Source organism: Halichoerus grypus, chromosome 1, assembly GCF_964656455.1.
Source record: "Halichoerus grypus chromosome 1, mHalGry1.hap1.1, whole genome shotgun sequence".
NCBI lineage: Eukaryota > Metazoa > Chordata > Mammalia > Carnivora > Phocidae > Halichoerus > Halichoerus grypus.
Genome location: NC_135712.1, coordinates 109403628 through 109426976, shown reverse-complemented (window position 1 = coordinate 109426976; position 23349 = coordinate 109403628). Strand labels below are relative to the sequence as shown.

General features: G+C 36.4%; 1 protein-coding gene and 1 pseudogene across 1 annotated transcript in view; one reads left to right on the top strand and one right to left on the bottom strand.

Annotated features, from left to right (window-relative positions):
* The window catches only part of AADACL2 (arylacetamide deacetylase like 2), a 28571-nt gene that overhangs the window by 4174 nt on the left and 1048 nt on the right, over positions 1-23349 (top strand). The window contains 2 exon segments of the mRNA XM_036075512.2: positions 4555-4624; positions 6665-6836. Coding sequence (XP_035931405.1) covers positions 4555-4624; positions 6665-6836 — 242 coding nt within the window.
* LOC118525008 (dynamin-3-like) lies at positions 8829-14487 on the bottom strand (annotated as a pseudogene).

Sequence of the window (23349 nt, the reverse complement as noted above, 5' to 3'; positions counted from 1 at the left end):
ACCGAGGACAGATAAACAGGTAATAAATGATTTTTTTTTTTTTTACCTTTTGCCTTTCTCTAAGTCTCATTTTGTTCTAAATAGTTTGAGAACCTTATAAAGATATGGGCAATATAGCAAGCTACACTTAATCAAATATAAGTTATGAGGACTAGTCATAGAGAAAATTAGCATGGAAAATTAATGAGGCACAAAAACTCAGATTATAATATACAAAATGCTAAAATAGTTAGGCTGCAATTTTGCCTTTCTAGTTATCTTCTCCTTAGCTTTCTGACAACCAGATGGTCATTCTCATCTTAAAAAATTTTTTTTTCCACTTGACCGTGAATTCCTCTGCGTAATCAGCCCCTTTCATTTTCCCTTCCTTCTCAGACCCATTTCTTTGCCCTACAAGCTCTCGTCCTTCCCTACTCCTTTCTTTTCCCACCTTTAATTAATTCCTTGATCTCTACAATCTACTGCATTTGATGAAGACTAATCTTTTCTCCTCTTTGACATGCACTGCTCCTCCCTGTTTCTATGACAAAGTATCTCCTAGATTTCCTCTGTCATTCCTTGTTTTCTCATATCTCTCTCATCTCTCATTTAAAAACAAAACAAGGCCACCTGCATGGCTCAGTTGGTTAAGCTTCGACTCTTACTTTTGGCTCAGGTCATGATCTCAGGTCATGAGATCAAGCCCCGAGTTGGACCCCTTGCTAATCTTGGAGTCTGCTTGTCCCTCTCCCTCCCCTCGCTTATGCTCTCTCTCTCTCTCTCAAATAAACAAACAAACAAACAAATAAATAAATAAAATCTTTAAAAACAAACCAAAGAAAATAACAGATTTTCCATATTTATTCTTTTTTAAAATTTTATTATGTTATGTTAATCACCATACATTACATCATTAGTTTTTGATGTAGTGTTCCATGATTCATTGTTTGCGTATAACACCCAGTGCTCCATGCAGAACATGCCCTCTTTAATACCCATCACCAGGCTAACCCATTCCCCCACCCCCCTCCCCCCTCCCCTCTGGAACCCTCAGTTTGTTTCTCAGAGTCCATAGTCTCTCATGGTTCATCTCCCCCTCCGATTCCCCCCCCTTCATTTTCTTTCCCCTATAAATATTCTTGCCCCCCAGAATTCTCTCCCTACCTTTGGGTTTTGACTTTACACACTCTCTTTTCCAATCTCTTCTCTTCTCCAAATATCCATGTGCTGCTGACATCCAGTCCTGAATCTGCTTCCCTGATAGTATTCCTGAGTCCTGGATCCATATATACAGCTATCACTTAGACATTTACAACTGGACAAAGCACACACATCTCAAACTCAATGGGACCAAACACAATTTATTGTCTTGTGTCCAAATGGCCTCAGAAAACAAACCAAAAAACCCACCATCCATCTAAACCAACATCTGAAAGATCTCAGTAAATAGCAATTATGGTCAATTATTTAGAGTTCCTTAGTGCTCACATCAAATTACCATATCCCATTCATTCTACTTCTGAATATTTTGACTTCATTAACACAATTTAGTACTTCATGATCTTTTAAAGATGTTCCTTTCTGATGTCTCTGCCTGTGTCCTGTTCAACTCTATTTCATCTTCTACGTTTAGTGTACTGGGTCTTTCTAACATGCAAATCTGGTTATATGATTTCTTTGTTTAAACTTTTCAGTGACTTTCATCACATAATAAAATAAATCTAAATCCATTAGCATGGTGTTCAGATTTCCAGGTTCTTACATTTTTAACTTTTCTTGCCAATGCTTCCCTTCATAATTTTGTTTTAAGCATACTGAGCTGTAATATTTAGTTCCCAAACCCTCTGTGAATTCTTATTTCTATACCTGGCTATGCTTTTCTAGAATGTCCTTCCCATCTTACTTCAAGAGAACTGCTGCTTACCCTTTTATGTTCATGAAAAGCATCATTTTGTGGGTGAGGGTGTGTGTGTGTGTGTGTGTGTGTGTGTGTGTGTGTAGTCTTCTCTGGCTTTAAAAGACTTTAGCAATGTTGCTATATGGTTCATTGCAACTTGTATTTACCTGATGGCAACAATCCTTGTTTTGTTTTATAATTGTGTTGCATGTTTGGTTTAGCATCTCTCTAGGAAGTGGAATCACCTCTTAGCATCTACCAAAGCATTTTCTATACAATGAGTGTTCAACAAATAAATGTCTTCTGAGAAAACAAAATGAATGACTGAAAGGAAATTTTATTGTTGTTCTCTGGAGGGATTACTAGTCAAAATGTTTTCCCAGTACTTTTATGTCTTTTTTACCTTCTTAATCTTTTCAGTAAATTAGATTTCACCTATAATTTAATTTATATCAGGCATTAGGGTGGTTGGAATACTTTGCTTCCTTTATAAAATACATTATAAGATAAGATCTATAAGATAAATTAAATACCAGTTTGACCTCATTTGTCTCTAAAGAGATGTATTAATGCCATTAAGGTTTTTATAAGGTCTATGAAATATCCAAGTATCCATATACATATTACCTGGGACTTCAGTTAGCACAAGAGACATGCTCACAGATGGGAAATTATCACTTTGTTTGAAAAATAAATTAGAAGTATTCCTGATTATCAGATTGATATCCCCTTAATTGACAAATGCAATGATTACGATCAGTAATTCCTAAAAATGTGCGAATTATTATTCAGGACACACATTCCAATTTCTTGTTCAGCTGAATTTCAGTTGTGTCTTCTTTCTGTGTCTTGACTTTATATTTGGACATTATTTGTTCATAGATCTATCAGAACTTATATAAATAAACTATAAAAGACTTAGATACCTTCTATTTTTTGACAAATCAGGACATAGACACTATAACTATTCTCTGGTATTTATTAATTTCAATTTCCTTTCTTTGTTTCCTAGGCTTCCTATTTTTTTTTTCTCCTTTAAACTTGCTGAAGTTGCTTTGAGAACTAAGAAATATAAGAAGATATTTCTCTAGTAGACTTTTTTACATAGAACTGTGGTGGTTGTTTTTTGACATCTAACCTAATATCTTCTTGTTTCTATCTGGGTTCTTCAAGTGATATAAATTCAGTAATTGGACATAGAGAAAAACATGAGCCAACAGATTATATCAGCAAAGATCATGAATTAGGACAGCTGGAGATAAAGAATGGGAAATAGAAAACTTAAACTGACTTTTGTTGTGAGACAAGTGAAAAGTATTGGGAAATAAAAATGAAGACAAGTTTGAAACTTATCACTGAGGGGCTTTCAGCGTGAGGGTTAGACGGTTCTTATGTCTTGTATGTTTTGGTGTTTATCTACCCATTGTCTTGTCTTGCAAATTATCAACTCAATATTTAATGAAAACATTATTTTTCTACCTAAAAAACTACCTGACTTACTTTTCTATTTTCATGGTAGTCACACACCCAGTATTTCATTAGTTTTTATTATTTTATTTTATTTTTATTTTTTATTTTTTTGTTATTATGTTATGGGTAATATATGTAAACAATGAATCGTGGAACACTACATCAAAAACTAATGATGTAATGTATGGTGATTAACATAACAATCATTAGTTTTTAATTTGAAGTTTTGTTAACATGCAGGAGACATCTTGGAAAAGTTTGGAATTTGATCACGGCTCTAGAATTCTCTGAATATCTAGGATCCTGTGGTAAATAAAGTAATAGCAGATGTCACAGAGTTGCCAAAGGTTTGTGGCTAGGGCATCAGTAAACTGGATTCAGAGGTACCTGGGATGAGATATGTGTGTATACTGGGGAGAGGGACGATGGCTTGTGTGCCATGTGTGCCAAAATGGATATGTACATCTAAGTCCGCATACTGACTTGCCAGAGGCTCTCTCAAAATTAGTTGCTTTTCCTTAGACTCTGTCTTAAATACCAAGGTTATTGCAACATTTTATAATGTGGCATATTCAAAGAATTTGGAAGTTCAAAGAACCATATTATCGAGTGCTGTGGTTTCAGAGAGTCAGTACATCTATTACTTACTTTCTCCCCTGAATTCTGAACCAGTTGAAGATTATACACAAAATTCAAGGAAATGACAGTCAAAACATAACCATTATTTCTAAAGGTGGCTTTGGAGAATGTGTATTTAGGGTATTGTTATGACACTCTTGAGTTAGATTAACTCATCTGTAGTGGCTGGCCCTGCTGACCAGTCACACACTGCCTCCCTATGAAACTTGCTGCCTGAAGGAACAAACAGAGTGAAATGCAACAAGCCACAGAAGGTTCATGGGAGTGCGGATCCTTGTGGACAGGCAGCAGATGAAAAGAGAAAAATTAGAATGGGCTGAGCCTAGTTTCTCTTCCTCAAAACCACCAATCTGCAAAGTCCTCTTTTCATCTCTGGAGACAGTGACTGAGGAGACACTCCTGTCGAGTGTGTCATGCTGATTCTGGTCACTCTGCATAAAAATGGAATGGGAAATATAGGTTCCTTTATAACACTCACAAATCACATTTCTCTCCAAGTTCATAGCTGTAGGCATTTCTGTTGCTGTTTAATTACAGAGAGTACTTTGACATTTATTTCTTCATTTCAGAGAATATGGCTTTTGATGCCCTGAATAGATGGACTGCAAAGAAACTCGATGCTGTTGTTGTAGGAGTGGAGTAAGAGATGATTTTCTTTTGTTACTATGATTTTGCCTTCACCAAGTAGAGGTTTGATTTCCAAATCAAATCAACTATGCCTCAGATATAATTCTTTAAAAATCACTCTATTTTATTTGTCACCATTGTAACATAGACCATTCCTCAAAAGAGTCCACTATCTCATATTCTTCTGTGATTCTGTGAGTCTCTGAATGACATCCTTGAGTGAGCATTTTTGGAAACACTTGCTCTAGACACATAAAACTTAGGTCCCAACTAGTGTCCCAAATAACATAGCTAGGTAGGAAGAAATAAATTATTACACATTTGGGTTGGTAGGTGGTGTTTGGGTTGGGGATAAAATATTTTATTTTATAATAATTCTTGTTTAGAGTAATGTAGGAGATAAAGTTTGGGATCAGCTAAGAATTTTAAGTCACTCTCAGGAGAAGTGATCTTATATTCTGGATTTTGCTAGAAAATATCAGAATGTCTCAGGACAGTTCAATATTTTCTTAGATGGGTACAGTCTATATTTCTGAAGCTGACATCCCTAAGAGGAATATTTTTTGACCCCTCTTCCCTAGTCCATAGTAACAAAAACATACTTAGAGACTTCTAATCCAATAGTGCTTAGAGGACATAGTGACATAGGTTTTTTGTTTGTTTGTTTTTTAGCTAGGAAGCTATGAAAATTTAGAGAGACAACTAAAGTGACAATTTGATCATCTAAAGAGTGATTGACAATGTTGTCATTATGGTTACTTACAATAACTAGAACTTCCTATTTTCAAGGATACTTCTAATTTATAATATGAGGACATTACTTTTTTTTTAAACTTCATAGCTTTTTTTTTTTTTTAAAGATTTTATTTATTTATTTGAAAGAGAGAGAAACAAAGAGAGCATGAGCAGGGGGAAAGACAGAGGCAGACTCTGCACTGAGCAGGGAGCCTGAAGCTGGGCTCAATCCCAGGACCCTGAGATCATGACCTGAGCTGAAGTCAGACACTTAACTAACTGAGCCATCCAGACATCCCTTACCTTCATAGCTTTTTGGGAAGTAATCTAAACCTTCTCATTTTAAATCTGTTTTAATATAGTGATATGTTTGTGTCTGGCGTATATATCCTATCAAATCCTTATGATTTGTGTTGTTCTTTGCCCTAAAAAGTCTAAATCTACTGCATTTAAAGTATAGACACCAACATCTTTGGGGTGAGTTTAACCTATATTTCGTTTAGGACTTTCTAAATAATAATTTATGATAAAATTTTAAGTATTATATCACCAGCATTTAATGTTAAGTACATATATTTACAGATTTTATTATTCTAAAGAGCAAAAAGAAAAAGTTAGCCCTGATAGATAACAGGCTAATAGAATTATTCTATTTTTACTGGTCCACATGTATAGGGAGAAAAGTCCATTTATATCCATTAAAAGTGTGGTGTGATAGTTTGCCTTATAAATGAATTTATCAGAAACAATCGACCTCCCTACCATATTCAAAATGTTATTTATACTTCAAAATTTTCATCTAAAATCAACTCCTGGGGATTATCCATGGTGAGATATGTACATTGCAAACATGTAGAATTTTTTTCTAAATGACCTTGAAAAAATATAATACTTTGCCTATAATACTCTCTTAGATCTGCTGCCTTCAAAAATCCATGGTGCTTTTCATATATATATATTTAATGTTTGGATCATCAGTTACATTGAGAAGATGATATAAGCTGTAGAGTATATCCAATCCAAAATGTGCTTTACCTAAAAATTATACTTACAGTCTTAGGGAGTTCATAATATCCCCTACCCCTCACACACAATGCTATCCAGGGAACTTAGATACAAGGTTAAAAACCTTTATACCAATTTTCATTTTTTTCAAATAATAAGGAGTTAGTGGAAAAACTCGTTTGATTTTTGGAAGATTAAACAGTAGAGACTGGTGTTAAATTGTATCTATTTGGTATTTAAAAGCTACATGGAAAGATACAACCATAAATGGTACTTTAAAAAATTGTTTAAATGAATTGTTCATTTTTAAAGCTATAGACTAGCTCCTCAACACCACTTTCCAATTCCATATGAAGATTGCCTCACTGCAGTTAAGTTTTTTCTTCAAGATGAAATTCTTACAAAATATGGAGTAAATCCCACCCAAATCTGTATTTCAGGAGACAGTTCTGGGGGCAATTTGGCAACAAGAGTGACTCAACAGGTATGTTTTGTCTTTATTCTGAGAGGATGAGGTCAAAACTCATTTTTTTTTTCCTGTGCAGATAATCAGTTCTTCTGGCATCATTTGTTGAAAAGACCATCCTTTCTCATTGGATTACAGTGATGCTTGAGTCTAAGATCAGTTGACCATAATATGACTATTTCTGATCCTCTCTTCTGTTCCATTGATACTTCATTGACTTCAGCTTTGTCTTTTCTTCAAAATTGTTCCTACTACTCTAGATCTTTTCCATCAAAATGTTGGGATATCTTGTCAATTTCTAAATTGACAAGTAGTATTTTACTTTTTCAGTGTAGATATCTTACAAATCTTTCTTCAATTTATTCCTGAATTATTTTGGAAAATTTTCATGTAAAATAATATTTTTCAAATGTTTCTTTGACAGTATATAGAAACACATTTGATTTTTACATTGACCTTTTATAATCATATCATTTTTTTAAAAAAATCATATCCTTAAAGGTTTCACTTATAGATTCTAGTATTTTTTTAATATTTTCTAGGATTTTCTACACAATCATATCTTCCACGACTAGAGACAGTTTTAATTCTTTCTTTCCAATCTTTATAATTTTCTTAATTAGTGCACTGGCTAGGGCTTTCAGGATGATATTGAATATAATTGTCTTGCTCTGAATCTTAGGAGGAAATTGCTCAACATTTCACAAATAAATATGATGTTAACTTTTCATAGTTGGTTTTTATTGGTTGAGGAAGTCCTTTCTATTCCTAGTTTGCAGCTTTTATTGGTTGAGGAAATCCTTTCTGTTCCTAGTTTGCAGATAGTGTTTCCATAAATAGGTATTAAATTTGATAAATGTTTTTTTAAGATTTTATTTATTTATTTATTTATTTATTTATTTATTTATTTATTTAAGAGAGATCGCCAGCAAGTGAGCAGGCGGGAGAAGGGCAGAGAAGGAGGGAGAAGGAAAAGCAGACTCCGTGCTGAGGGTGAGCCACCCTGAGATCAGGACCTGAACTGAAACCAAGAGTTGGATGCTTAACTGACTGAGCCACTCAGGCACCCCAAATTTGCTAAATGTTTTTAATGCATCTATTGAGATGACCATGTGATTTTTCTCCCTTTTTCTTTTTTTTAAATTTTTTATTGTTATGTTAATCACCATACATTACATCATTAGTTTTTGATGTAGTGTTCCATGATTCATTGTTTGTGCATAACACCCAGTGCTCCATGCAGAACGTGCCCTCTCTAATACCCATCACCAGGGTAACCCATCCTCCCACCCCCCTCCCCTCTAGAACCCTCAGTTTGTTTTTCAGGGTCCATCGTCTCTCATGGTTCATCTCCTCCTCCGATTTCCCCCCCTTCATTCTTTCCCTCCTGCTATCTTCTTCTTCTTTTTTTTTTTCTTAACATATATTGCATTATTTGTTTCAGAGGTACAGATCTGTGAATTGTGCAAGTCTGTTGAATCACAGATATGTATCCCTTTTTCTTTTAATGTGTTAAGTTATGTGAATTTATTTTCAGATGTAAAATTATGCTTGCATTCCAGACATGAGCCTCACTTGGTCATGATGACTTAAATTTTTATATATTACTGGTTTCCATTTGCTAAAATTAAAGATTTGAGGGATTGATTTCTATTTTTTAAAAGTTCTTTGTCAGGTTTTGATATAACAGTTGTACTGGCCTCATTCAATCATTTGGGAAGCATTCCAACTTCTCTATTTTTTTTTTTTTCAGAATACCGAATCATAAATTTATTTATTCTTTAAAGGAGAAGAATGGTGAGGATAATAGAAAGCTCATAGCTGAAATCAGAAATCACAACACAAATTCATCATTTGTTCAAATGACACTCAGTTTCTAAAAATCAAACTGTTAGAGGGCTGTTGAAGAGGGAGTAAGTCAGGTTGTTTCCAGTATGTGATTGTGGAGAAATCAGACATAGGCTAGTCACACAAGTCAATTAGTCATCTGTGTTTCCTGAGCCCAAGTCTTCAAGGCTTGGCAGCTTCTTCATTCATGGCACCAAAACGTGATGTTAGGTATGCAAAGAGACACTCATAAGAATTGTGGGTTTGTCCTCACTCAAAATTCATGGGAATGATTCAGGACACTGGCAGGGGCCCTTGTGGGCTGAGAGGGAACTTGTAGAGGTGCTCCAGTGAGTTGCTGCTGTTGGGAAAAAGAGGTAAGGGGCCAGCTGGAATGGAACTGGGGGAGCTCCCAAGTGGGGCCGGGGTCTAGGAGCAGGATGACAGGAGCAGACCTTTGGCTGTTTGTGGGCCATGTGGGCCACAGGAGAGGAGCACTCAATGTCTGCCTCCTTTGGGTTGTGAGTCTTGGAGGGGGTGAACTGCAGGACTGCTGTTTCAGGAGTCATCCACAGGAAGCAGAATTAGGGGTAAAGGTAGTGCCAGTGTTGATGTCACCAGTACTCACAAAGGCTTCTATAAGAGTTTGGTACATTTGAAACATTTCATCTTGGTGATGAGCCTGCTTAGCAGATTCCTCCATCAGAGTATTTTGGTCCTCTAAAGAATATAACTATGCTAAGAGCTCTGAAGTCACAAAATCTTTAACCTTATTGGTTATAAGGTGCATTATCATTTTTGGAATTTGATGTCAACACATGTATGGATGGTAGACATGTAAGAGCTTACTAGGTTATGAATGGTCTTCACTTGACTCTCCACTTCTGGGTTTATGGAAAACTTTTCTGCTTGGTTATTCTCATTATTTGCAGTTAAAGATTCATCAGGAGAAACCTCAGTTCTTATTAGAGCGGTCTTCCAGCTGCCTACATTGTCCTGTGAATCACATGCCAGCTCAAGAAAACAACGTTTGTGAACATTTTTTTGTTCTTTATTAAAGAATGCAAAGATGTGTTTGCTGGACATAAAGCTCTTGTCCACATCTGAAATTTCCAGGTTGTCCACGGAAAGTATATACTTCTTTTCTTTTTCCTTGTCATCTTTGTACGAGGACAAACTTTCAGTGGCCAGGACAAACCAATATCCTTTAGAGCCTCCTTGCATGATGCTAGTGATGTTGATGGCTAGCTACTCCTTGCAAATCACCTAATTTCTAGTTGTGTTTTTCCCATGAACTTGACTTCTCCTCTGCTAAGCATTTGCAAAGTTAATGAAATCTTCCTGCTTGGTGTTGATGTAGGAGACTTGATGTAGGAGACTTGGATGTCAATAGCAGCCTGATGCTTTGTCTTGCCTTCTTGCTGTCAAACATGGTTAGCAACAATCCTTTCCATTTCTTTTCAGGGTCTGGGCAAGTTTGCCAGTTTGGGGGGTATACTTCTTGATAGTGTTGATTAATTTTTATGTTACCAAATCTACACTCTTCAAATAGGCCCTCTCAGCTTTGCAATTCATTTTTTGACTATTGCTTGGATTGCAATGTCTGGAATAAACAACCCTGTTGTGATACAGTATATGTTTTTGATTGCATAGGTTATTTCTCTTCACAATTCTTTCTCATTGAACTCCATCTTTACTATCTCAGAAGGAAAGCCTTCATAGAAAATACAATTGATTTTAGCACCCCTTGAGAGTTCCAGGGTATCTACTTGGTCCCCTGGCCCCTTGATTCTCTTCTCAAAATCCACAGCAAATTGTTGATCTACCTGTAACAATGCTTTCGTCTTCCTGGTAGGGTCTTCTGGCTTAATGTTATTGTAGGCTTCTACTTCATGTTCTGTGAAGAGCAACAAACTTATAGTTTGTTCCTGAAGTTTGGCAGAGTATCTCAAATGTGGTTGGTAAGTTGCTGATTAAGGGACTTCTGCAGGAATGGGGTCCCCACCAGATCAGCAATATGTTTGTAAGCTGGGTGTGAGAGAAGCAATTTCTTTTCTGTCAGTGTAGCAGCCTTAATGTCCTTCTTCATATTTATGTTCTTCTAGCTTCTGTTTATCATCCTCACGAAACCCCTGCGAAGAGGCAGCATCTTGTTCTCTAGGACATCCCTGACATCTGTTTCTTCATCCATAAGATCTAGTTTGGTGATGACTCCAGGGGTCCTCAGACCTTGAGGATCAACATCTTTAGCTAGCTTCAGTGATCTGAGTTTTTAAGATTGGTATTGGCTAGGGCAACAGCCAAAAATCCATTCTTCTGCATGATGAACTGCACAATTATTTCTCTGATTTGATACTCAATATCTGGTAGCTGATCTCCTGTGAGCACTTTAGTAACTCTAGGTGAGTTTATAACAGATTTAACACATGTGGGGAGTAGATTCATAAATTAATGAGTACGGAGGAAATGCCTGTATTCATTCTGGTCACCTGGGTGTGTAATAGAATGAACAGATTCATTCAATCTGTTTCTGCTTCAATTTCATGGTACATGCCATCAAAATCTGTAACTGTTTTTTCCTTTGTAGTGTAGAAATCTAGCATATTCTGCTTTGGAATAACAAGCTGCAGCACAAGAGGCCATCTCATTACAATGCCCAACCCTTGAGGGAGAAGGTCCTAGATTATCATGTTATTAAAAAAGGATATAACTCAGACACAGCCAGATGGGAGACATGCGTAGGGCAAGGTGTGGGAAAAGGGCTCAGAGCTCCAATGCCCTCTCCAGGTGTGCCATTCTTCCCAAATTTCCATGTGTTCACAAACCCAGAATCTCCTTCATTTAAAAAAAAAAAAATTTCCTTTTAAGTATGAAAATAAAATACTCAAGTTAGAGCACTTACAGGAAAAGTATATACACATATGTATTTATATTTTATATATATATATATACATGCAAATATATATATAGATACATACGTATGAATGTGTACACATACATATGCATATATACTAATCTGTAATACGACATATGCATACAAAGCCCTATTGTAGAGCCAGAATGGCAACAGTTAACAAAGCTTCACCTTTGATCTGTACCCTGGGCTTCCGTTCAACCCAAGATGGTCCACTTTAATCCTCTTCATGTTTAGAGTTCTATATAAATTTTCTTAGTGGAAAAAAAATAAAAGAGAATTTCATTACCAAAAAGAAAATTTGCAAACCATCAGACTTGTTGATTCCTGAGGCCTCCTACAACCTGAAGTAATTTGCTGTGTATTTGAAATAATATACCAATTTATTTGAAAGATCTTGCTGGGATGGGGTGGGAAGTATGGTGGGGAATGAAAATTGGAGACTATCCCCTCTTTTACATTACTATATTCATTGCTATGCCAAGTCATATAGCAATCTAATCTTGAATTTTATCTAAAACTGGTTTTATGGATATAGAAATTCTGAAAATTGTCCAGTAATTACCCAATAACGATCAAGAAGCACCTTGCTACACCTGTAATTTCTGCTTGCATATTGTAATATTTCCCAGGCTTTGTAAATGAGGAAAGCTTTTGAAATGATGACAGATGTAGTCATAGAGATTCATCAAAATGTGAAGACCTATCTTACTGCTTTCCAGCAGGGCAATCCTAAATATTAACATAGTCACCAAAAACAGATGTAATTCTCAGTAAAATTTGTGGGGCAGTGTAAGTTGTTGTCTTGAAGTGAATTAAAATTTGACAATCATCCTTTTCCTTGAATTAGTTAATTATACAAGAACATAGTATCTGTTTAACTTTCTGATATGCCTGATCAAAGAAATTGTTACAACTGAAAATACTATATCAGAACTCAATATGCTTAAATAACATAAAAAAGGTGACTTCCTTTACCCTTTCTTGTTTATTTTTATGACTATATTTTAAGTTACTTATTCACAGTCTGCTAAACTTTCTACATAAGTTATACTTTAATCAAAAAGTTTTATTCCCCATACTAGGTTTATTTTTTATCTGGGTCATCAAAATCAACTTTTACTGTGTAAGTATTATAAACCCATTTTTTCCCCCAAAGTCTCATGACCCTGTGTTTAATAGTATGTTATAGATTTATGGCCTGAAAAACTCAGTTTCAAAAGAATGTATCACTGAGAGATCAATAGTGTTCTATACTCTGAGAAGACTTCAAGAGGATATATTAGATTTGTTTTTCCTGTGTGGATACAAAAAAAAAAAATCATACCGAATTCATAAAATAAAAAGATGTTCTCATAGATTAAGAAGTCAAATAAATTCTTCTGTAATTTTCTTTTTTTTAATATTTTATTTGTCAGAAAGAGAGAGAGAGCACGAGCTGGGGGAGAAGCAGGCAGAGGGAGAGGGAGAAGCAGACTGCCCACTGAGCAAGGAGCCCGATGTGGGACTTGATCCCAGGACCCTGGGATCATGACCTGAGCCGAAGGCAGCCTCTTAACCGACTGAGCCACCCAGGCGTCTCTGTAATTTTCTTTTGTGGACTTTGTTTATTTTTCAATTATATTCTAATTATTGAAAAGAAAATGAATATATTTCCCCTATAATTCTGAGACTTTCTGGCAACATCATATAATGTGTCCTAAAATCACTAATGTTGCTGGCCAATCACAATGATCTGGATAATCACTATAGTCAAGGAATCTTTTCTGGGCATAGTCCCTTAATTTTTAATTTAAAGGAACAAATATTGTTAAAAATTTAATCTCAGCATCTAAATGCAATTTCATGGTCAGCTCATCCAATTTTATTTTAAAGTAATTTATGCATTATTTTTATTTATTTAGGTCATAAATGTCTTCTTAATTTTGGAAAATAATATGGATTGATTTGATATTTTGAAGTAATTATTAAATTCCATTCTTCTCAATTTTTAAAAGCTATGTGTTTCCATATAGGTAATTTGAAAAGGGAGCCATACAGACACCAGGGTGGCATAGTTGGTTAAGTGTCTGACTCTTGGTTTCAGTTCAGGTCATGATCTCTGAGTCCTGAGACTGGGCCCTATGTCCGGCTCTGCATTCAGTGTGGACTCTGCTTGAGATTTTCTCTCCCTCCCCCTCTGCCCCTCCTGCTCATACTCTCTTAAATAAATAAATCTTTAAAAAAAGGAATATGTAATATTAGATATCTATATTTATTAAAGTTTATAGTTTTGGCATTTCTAAATATACCTTTCCTACTAATTTGTCTCATTCTTCATAAGGTGTCATGTGACCTTGTGATCCAATTTATAACAATATTTCTATGGCATCTCTACATCATATTTCTATGGCCATATATAGTCTTGTATGTTTGACACTTCTTTAAAAATATTTTTAAATTTTTCTTTACAAAATAGTCTTAATAGTAAATATTAATCAGAGACTGTAATTAATGATGATGCTTCAAAGAAAACTTGACAATCAGCACCCTTGGACCTGGGATATTTTTAGTAGTAGGTATACTAGTTTCTGCCGTGTTTATTTATATCTATGTAATCCCAACATCTCAGTGTCACACAGACTACCCGAAATCCATTGAAACAGATACACCTGTCCTCTGTTAACTTGAATTTTGCATCACCGTTGCTCTGAGAGTCTCTATCCATTTATGCTAGCAGAATCAAGATGAATTGCAAAAGCCATTATGTAGTCTCAGGAGAGTCTTTGTCATCATTTGTTAGATCTCAAACGGAGTATCCCTCGCTTAAGAGTTACAGAAATTCCTCCATTCCTCTATTACCGGTCCATTAACAATAGCTCTTTCTTTCCCTGTGTTGGTCAAGTGGAAGATACGTCTAGGAAAAGCAATTTGTCTTGGGATATACATCTTCATCTCAGGGAAAGACATGTCTCAGTAAGTTTGCTAGATTAAATAAAAGATTGGCTAACTTTTTCAGGTCTGTAGAACTAAAAGGCCTTTATTAATAGTGCAAGTTAAGTCTGAAATTCATCTGTCTTTGACATTATTACCTTTCCACATTTGAAAGGTGTTTACCTGAGACACTGTAACAACAAAGTTGCCTTCCTCTGGAGTTACAGATGGAGGTCAATTTGGGTGGGAAGAAAGTTGTTTTGCCTCAGCCTAACATCAGATATTCAACTATCATGATTTTGTTTTTTTTTTTTCGGATTTGGGTTAATTGTTTTCCTCGTCAGTGGGAAAAATAGTTTGAAATTATGTAATTAATTTGACACTGACTTACATGCTTACCTTTTGATGTGAACTCAAAAGATGAAGGATCTATATCTGTTTCAGTGCTATAGAATTTTATTTTATTTTTTAAAGATTTTCTTTATTTGACAGAGAGAGACACAGTGAGAGAAGGAACACAAGCAGGGGGAGTGGGAGAGGGAGAAGCAGGCTTCCCGCTGAGCAGGGAGCCCGATGTGGGGCTCGATCCCAGGACCCTGGGATCATGACCTGAGCCGAAGGCAGACGCTTAATGACTGAGCCACCCAGGCGCCCCCAATGCTATAGAATTTTAGATTCCAATTGGTCCATGATTATGTTGAGGATGCTTTTAGTGAGGTATTATTTTCCTTAAGTAGCCAGACTTTTTATTTATCTATTTATTTTTGTTTATTTTATTATTATTATTTTTAATAAGGAAGTTTAAGGGTAAGATATATTTATGTTAGCCAGATATTTATGTTATGTGAAGAATTTCTACTTATCTCTCTGTCTCTGTTTCTCTTTCCCTGGTTTTCTTCTCTCCTCTAAGAGATCTCCAACTTGAAATTAGTTTTGATTCACAAGCTTAGTTTTAAGTCTATTGTCTGTGAATTGAAACACATTTTCTTAAAGAGATAATGGGCAAATGGCCACCAGATACGTTCTTCTTTTAAATCCTGTATTATCTCCAAAACCAACTGACAAATCCACCAACCAAACATCAAACAAAATTCCGCTATATATGTTTACATGTCTTCTCCCCTGTTTTTTTATGGTTAAAAACGGTATTTTAATTTCCATTTTTTATTACTAGTGAAGCTAATTTTTATGTATTCATCATTTCTCTTCCTTTTTCTTTCTTCCAGTTTGGATGGTCATCATTGAAATCTTTATTTAGTTGCCTCCATAATTATTTATTAATTTTTTAAAAAAATGTGAGCATAGTTTTTTTTTTTTAAGATATTTTTATTTATTGAGAGAGAGAATGACAGAGAGAGAGCATGAGAGGGTGGAGGGTCAGAGGGAGAAGCAGACCCCCTGCTGAGCAGGGAGCCCGATGTGGGACTTGATCCCGGGACTCCAGGATCATGACCTGAGCTGAAGGCAGTCGCCTAACCAACTGAGCCACCCAGGCGCCCAAAAATGTGAGCATAGTTGACACACAATGTTACATTAGTTGCAGGTGTACAACATAATAATTCAACTTCTCTCTACCTTGTGCTATGCTCACCACCCATGTAGCTGCCGTCTGTCACCATAAAACACTATTGCAGTATCATTGACTATATTCCCTGTGCTGTGCCTTTTGTTCCTGTGACTTACTCATTCTATAACTAGAAGCATGTATTTCTCAGGCTCAAAAGCATCCCACCACCTCTGCTGGATTACTTCCCTCCCACCTCCTGCCACCTCAGGAATCTTTATCTAGAAGTTATTCTCTTCCTTTCCAGTATTTTCAAAATCTCAAACTTTATTTGCTCTTTTACTTCAGCATATAACCATATCTGGGCCTTCTCATCTCCAAATCAAAACAAAAAGAAACACAAAGTTAATGAGCCTTTCTTAATCCTTTATCCAACCTTCTGTTCTATCACAAGCCTTTCTTTTTGTACCCAGTTGAATTAAAAGCAAATTATGCTCCTCTTCTACATACTTGTAATGTATACCTTCCTCAGTTCATCACCTTTGTGTTCTCCCCTGGCCATTTCTTCAACTTGCTGTGGCTAAATTTGTCAGGGATCTCATTATTTCTCTATTTAAGGGCATTTTTGTTATTGTTGTTCTTTTTATATAACTTCCTTTTATCACTTAAAACTCTTTCCAGGTTTTGCCTTAGAATACTCCCTTTTTCCCATGAGGTCTGTAATAGCACTCTCTCTGTCTTCATCTTACTTCTCTTCCAACCAGTGTTATGTGAGACAAACTTTTGGTCTATACATTCTTTTACATCTGGTATCCCTTAGGGCTCAACCTTTGGTCCTTCTGCCTTTTATGCTACTCTCTGCCTGGCCTTGTGGCTTCAGCTCTGATTGATCTGCTGAAGGCTCTTAAAGTTATGTCTCCCACTAAGGCCACGGTCATGAGCTCAAAACACATATATCCAGTTTTCCCCACCTGGATATTCTATAAGAGCTAGAAACTCCCACAGGCAAACCTCCTCTATATTACCTGAAGCAGTTTTACACAGTTACAGTATAGTGATTATTCTATTATTTGTTGCATGTGCATGTTCCCAACTAGACTCTTAAGTATTTTGGAATCTGGAAACAACAATTTTTTTTAAATCGTTATGTATCCAAACCCTGACATCATACCTGTCCTCTTCCTGCCTTCTTCCTCTACCCTTCAGAATACTCCAAGATTTGACTTTTGCTTCTCTTCAGCCTGTTTTACCTGCTTAGCAGCTTCCTGTAATCTGTCCCATTGTGTAACAGAGCACAGTCTTACAGATTATCTTCAACATGTTTTTGTGGGAAAAATTTAGAGATTAAATAAAGACACTGGTTCTGCACATGGCTGAAATGAGCAGTAACTGATTATTCGTCTTTGGAATCAAGTTGATTTTGCTATTTGCCTGAGAAGAGCATGAGTGGATTCATTTTTGTCCCCTCCCTATTTATGCACTGTTTGTTTCTTTGAATCTTACCCCCCCCTCCCAAAAGAAAGAAGTTCATAGATATTACATCAGAGGAAAGTATGGTGGACAGTGATGTTAGACAATTTAGCAGGGGCAAATCATACAAGGGCCTTTTGAATTTTTTTTTTTTTAACTTGACTCCAGGGGCATTGTGAAGTCATAGAAAAATTTTAATCACATTTGTATTTAAAAAAAATACTGTTGTTTGACTTATTTCACTTAGCGTAATACTCTCTAGGTCCATCCACATCATTGCAAATGGCAAGATTTCATTTTTTTTTATGGCTGAGTATTCCATTATATATATGATTTCACTCATATGTGGAATTGAAGAAACAAAACAAAACCATCATAAGGAAAAAAAAAAGAGGCAAACCAAGAAAAAGACTCTTAACTATAAAGTGCTAACTGATGGTTACCAGGGTAGAGGTGGTGGTGGAGAGAATGGGTTAAATCTGTGGTGGGGATTAAGGAGTGCCCTTGCTGTGATGAGCACCAGGTGTTGTAGGGAAGTGTTGAATCACTATATTGTACACCTGAAACTAACATTACACTGTGCGTTAACTAACTGGAATTTAAGTAAAAACTTAAAAAAAATACTGTTGCAAAATGGAGAGTAGTGTAGAAGGTGGGAGAGAGTGGGAAGGAGAACATGGGAAAGAATTGCAATACACTGATGACCAAAGAGAGTATTGTGGATTAGGATAGTGGGTTGGGGAGAGGGTATGTTTTTTCAAAGACTTCTGAGGTCTGAGCCATGGGTTTGCACAAGAGTTATTACAACTTTTGTCCAGATAAGACACCACTGGTTCATCCTCAAACAAAAATGGAGCTGAGCCAATATTTCCTATGGTTTGCTCGGTGGAAGATCAAAAAACATTTTCTTTCTTTCTTTTTTTTTTTTTTTTTAAAGATTTTATCTATTTATTTGAGAGAGAGAAAGCGTGCATAAGCGGGGTAAGGGCAGAGGGAGAAGGAGAAGCAGAATCCCTGCTGAGCAGGGACCCAGGCTTGGGGCTCAATCCCAGGACTCCGGGATCATGACCTGAGCTGAAGGCAGACACTTAACCGACTGAGCAACTTAGGCGCCCCCAAGAAACATTTTCTGAAGCATTTCAAGGATAAGCTGTTGGATTTCTATTACATTTGTCTCCATGACAATAAGAAGGATAGCTATCATTTACTGAGTGCTTACCAAATGCCCAGAACCATACTATAAATGCTTTATCTAACCCGCACAAAACTGATATGCCGTATCTACTAATTTATATCAATTTTAGAGATCAGGAAATGGAGGCCTTACAAAGTTAAGTGTCTTGTCCAAGGTCATAGAGTTAATATAAATTCAGGATTCAAACTTGGATATGAAAAGCTTAACCACTGAGCAATACTGATTTCAGGCCCTTCTTCCCCAGTTACTAGGTTTGTACCTGGACATGGTATCTCATGAATCCAGCACTGTTGAGTCATATACTCTGTTTCACTGTCCTACTTTTAGGACATAAAATGGGAAGTGCGATTTTCAAGGAAGGAATAAGGAGCAGGAAAGAACAGGATAAATCCTTAAGGAGGAGAGCAAGTTGATCATCTTGGGCTTTTTGAAGGGCCCTTTCTTTTTCCATTTGGGCTGCTATCACATAATAGCAGGTACTGGGTGGCTTATAAAAAACAGAAATTTATTTCTCACTGTTCTGGAGGCTGGAAGTCTGACATCAGGGTGTCAGTATGGTCTGGTGAGGGTCCTCTTCCAGGATGCAAGCTTCTCATTATATCCTCATGTGGTGGGAGGAGAAAGCTAGCTCTCTGGGCCCTCTTTCATAAGGGTATTCATCCCATTCAGGAATGTTACACTCTGGTGACCTAATCACCTCCCAAACACTCCACTGACTAATACCATCATCTTGGTTATTAGATTTTCAACATATGAATTTGGAGGAACATAGATGTTCAGACTATAGAAGGCTCCATGTGGGAGTTCTCCAGCTTCCAGTGTAGTTGGAACATGCACCCTAGGATGAGGCCAAAAGGCCTCTTATATTGGAATTCCTTCATGATGGTTCATAGTTCACCCAAATACGCACTGGCTATCTGTATATTGGTGAAATTGGGTGTGGTGTGGAGTGGGGTGGTCAATGAAAAGGAAAATTCGTGGGAGTTACAATTCTAGTTGCTATGAAGCTGGGATTCCTGGGTTGAAAATAGTAGATCTGCTAAGTGTGATGAATAAGACTTAGCACTAGTGATGTAGGAATTCTACATATAAGTTAATTTTTGTATACATCTATACTTCTGTGGATGACAGTCAACGGATAAGTTGCTGTGGATGTGCAGAACTTGGATAACACACATCCAAACCAGGGGGCTAGGTGGTCGGGACCCTTCGAACCAGTGACTGGTTTGAGAGGGGCAGTGGATAATGAGGGACTCAGTGCAGGAACTGTAGTATAGGCCCTTGGCAGCAAAACCTACCTCTCTCTAGGAAAGCACCATGCCCCAACAGATGGTCTTGGGACATCCGGGGAATGGGAGAGGATCGGTAACGCTTCAGACTGTCTGGAGCAGGCTTTATGTCAGGCACAGATATCCATGACGGACAACGACTGTGAATGGGCTTCAAAGCAGGGGAGTCGGTAGACTGACACAGGCCTCTCTGTGCAGGACATAAAGTCATGAGGCATCTTTTCTCTGACTTTGCTATCAGCCTCAGCCACCATTCCCAACTCATGGGGGTTGGTTGTAAACAAAGGAATTAATGTAGGAGTGAAAATAGTTCTGACCCTCATGTCACTCCAAGCTTTTTAGCATGACACAGAAGCCTTTTATGAACTGGTTCCAGATTCATTCTCAAATATGTAGATTTAGGAGACCAATCTTTACCATGGTGTGAATAAACTACTCTCATGATAACAATAATATAGTGGCATGACTTGAAAAACCAGTTAGAGATTCAAATTACATGGTTTAATAAAAGAGGAGCAGAGGGAATAGTTTATATGAGAGAATTCTATTTTTAGATTTCATGAATTTAGGATTAATGTTACTTAATTATAAAAGGGAAGTTCAAATGCCTCATATCCACTGTGTTCTCATTGAAATAATGTTAATTATTGAAAAGGATTAAGAATAAGGATGCACTTTGTTGAACATATTCCATAGCCTTTTACTGGGTTACCCAAAGGTCTTTATTATACTGAAAAATAAGAAAAATTTAAATGACAACTCAAGAACAGTTACCAGTGTTTAAACCTCAAGAATATTATAACACGCAAGGAATCTTTCTCAAAATTTTTTTTTGACTTTGTATTTTCATTCTTGTTCTTTTCAGAGTAATAATGTCCTGAGATAAATAAATGTCTTATACATTTTTTGCAGTCAGGTACTTATGAGTTGCCCATGAAATGAGAAATACATATCCATTCATGTGATAGTCACATTTATATTATAGGATGGTCCACTCAGGGCTTCCAGTAGTAATGTTTATGGATCAATATTAATGCGTATTTGGCCCTTTGCACTCTGATTAGCTAACTGTCTTTGAGTCTATGTGGGTCTAGAAGGAAAGAACAAAGCTATAGATAATTCAATAATTCAGTGTTACTGTTGGGACCTATTTGTTATATGGCTCTTACTGCTTCTTACATCCTGTGATTTCTGGTTTAACGATAGCGTCCTCTTAAGAGCATTATAAACTGAGCAGCAATATTGATTTATTCATTTCTCTACTTTTTTTAATGCTCAACTGAACACTTCATTATCTGAGAAGTAAAGGTACTCACATGCATAATCACACATACATATTTATAAATATATATAGAATGTGTAGAAAACATCTGAGAAGATTCATACTGGACTGATAACATAGTTGTTAAAACTAGGGCAAAACTGCCAGATTTGGAGGATCTGACCAGCAGGTTCTCTTCCAATATTGTGAAGGGGGTTAACTTTGAAATGAGCTTCAAAGGATGACCGAGAAATAGGAAGATGCATTGAATGACCAAGCAACAAATGATGTAATAGGGACCTAGAGGTGGTAAGTAGTGACACATTTGTGGGAAGATAATTTATTTCATCTGACATTCCAGAAAGGGCAGTTAGGGCCAGATCAGGATGTTGGTGGGTTCCTTTTGCCCTATCCCTGTGTTTGTGGTGCAGCTTGTTTCTTTGTCTAGGTTTAGGATTTTGGCAGTGGGATGTTGATGGTGAACTTTTGCTCAATAAATCATCTACCTGAGGGCACTTGGAAAAGATTTGGGAGTTTCTGTCAGGGAATATTGTTTTGGCTCATTTTCATTCTAACCTTGTGAAGCCTCCAGCACCTTCAGAGAGCATCGTGGAGGTGGTGGGATACTATTTCCCTTTCTGAGGTACCTCTGGGATTTCAGTTTATTCCATCCTTTGGGTTCATACAGCCACTGTGGTGAAAGATTGACTTATAGGTACGTCCTCCAGTCCTGAGCTTTTCACTTGGGGCAGTAGCAGGTTTTTTCATTTGTCTAGATGTCATTGTCTCAGATGCGATGCTCTAGCTAAGACACTTGCTCCTTGGAGATTATTTTGAGGTTCTCTCCTACGGTCCACAGGGTCATAGGTGAACCCCAGGACACCCTTCACCTCTGGAAAGAAAAAAGGGCTCCTTATCAAATATTTCACATTTTTCTCCTTGCACGTCAAACTGTAAATATCAACAAATTTTTTTAAAATAATTTCATCCCTTTGTTTTCCAAATATCACCATTCTTTCAGAAAGTAAGTTACCTACCAATTGGCTTTTTTTTTCTTTTTCTTTTTGTCTCTCTACTTTTACATTTTGTTTATTTATTTATTTATTTATTCATTTTTATTGTGTTCAATTAGCCAACATACAGTACATCATTTTGTGTACTTTTACATTTTAAATGTGTTTCTTAAAATTTATAGTATGATGTTGGGAACTTGCTTAATAGCCAAATAATATTATTTTAAACTTTAAAATATTTTCATTTTAATATTAATATTTTATTTTAATTTTTTAAACTTTAAGATAAAATATTATTTTAATAATTGCATGTATTTCTTCCATTCCTTGTGGTTGTTTTCAGTCAAGAATTTTTACAAATTTATATATACTGTCAATTTCCCTCAGGAATATACTATTCAGGTTATTTGCATCGGTGATTTTTGACAAAAGCATCATTATATGTATGTATCTCCCTCTCCCCGTCTCTCTCTTTTTTTCCCCTTTGCCAGTGTACTACACTCATTTTATTGAGTTAGCTCTCTGGGCCCTCTTTCATAAGGGTATTCATCCCATTTCAGGAATGTTACACTCTGGTGACCTAATCACCTCCCAAACACTCCACTGACTAATACCATCATCTTGGTTATTAGATTTTCAACATATGAATTTGGAGGAACATAAATGTTCAGACTATAGAAGGCTCCATGTGGGAGTTCTCCAGCTTCCAATTGATGATAAACCATCAACTTGCTAAAGCAAATCTAGCCAATTGATGATAAACCATCAACTTGCTAAAGCAAATCTAGCAGGGTTTGTGCGACTAGTGGTTATGAAGCCAGGTTGCTGTTCCTCCTGTCACTGCCTCAGATTGAGGAGCTCACTGTGTCCTGTTGCTCCCAGTCTCTCAGATTGCTCTTGGGTACAGCCCAATTGTGCCTCACCTCCTGCCATATGTCTGTTTTAAAAAAAAAATTATAGATATATAACTGACATATACCATTATGTTAGTTTCAGATGTACAGTATGATAATTTGATATATGTATATATTGCAAACTGACAACACAATAAATCTAGTTGACATCTACCACCACACATGACTACAAATTGTTTTATTGTGATGTGAACTTTTAAGATTCACTATCTTAGCAACATGCAAATATAC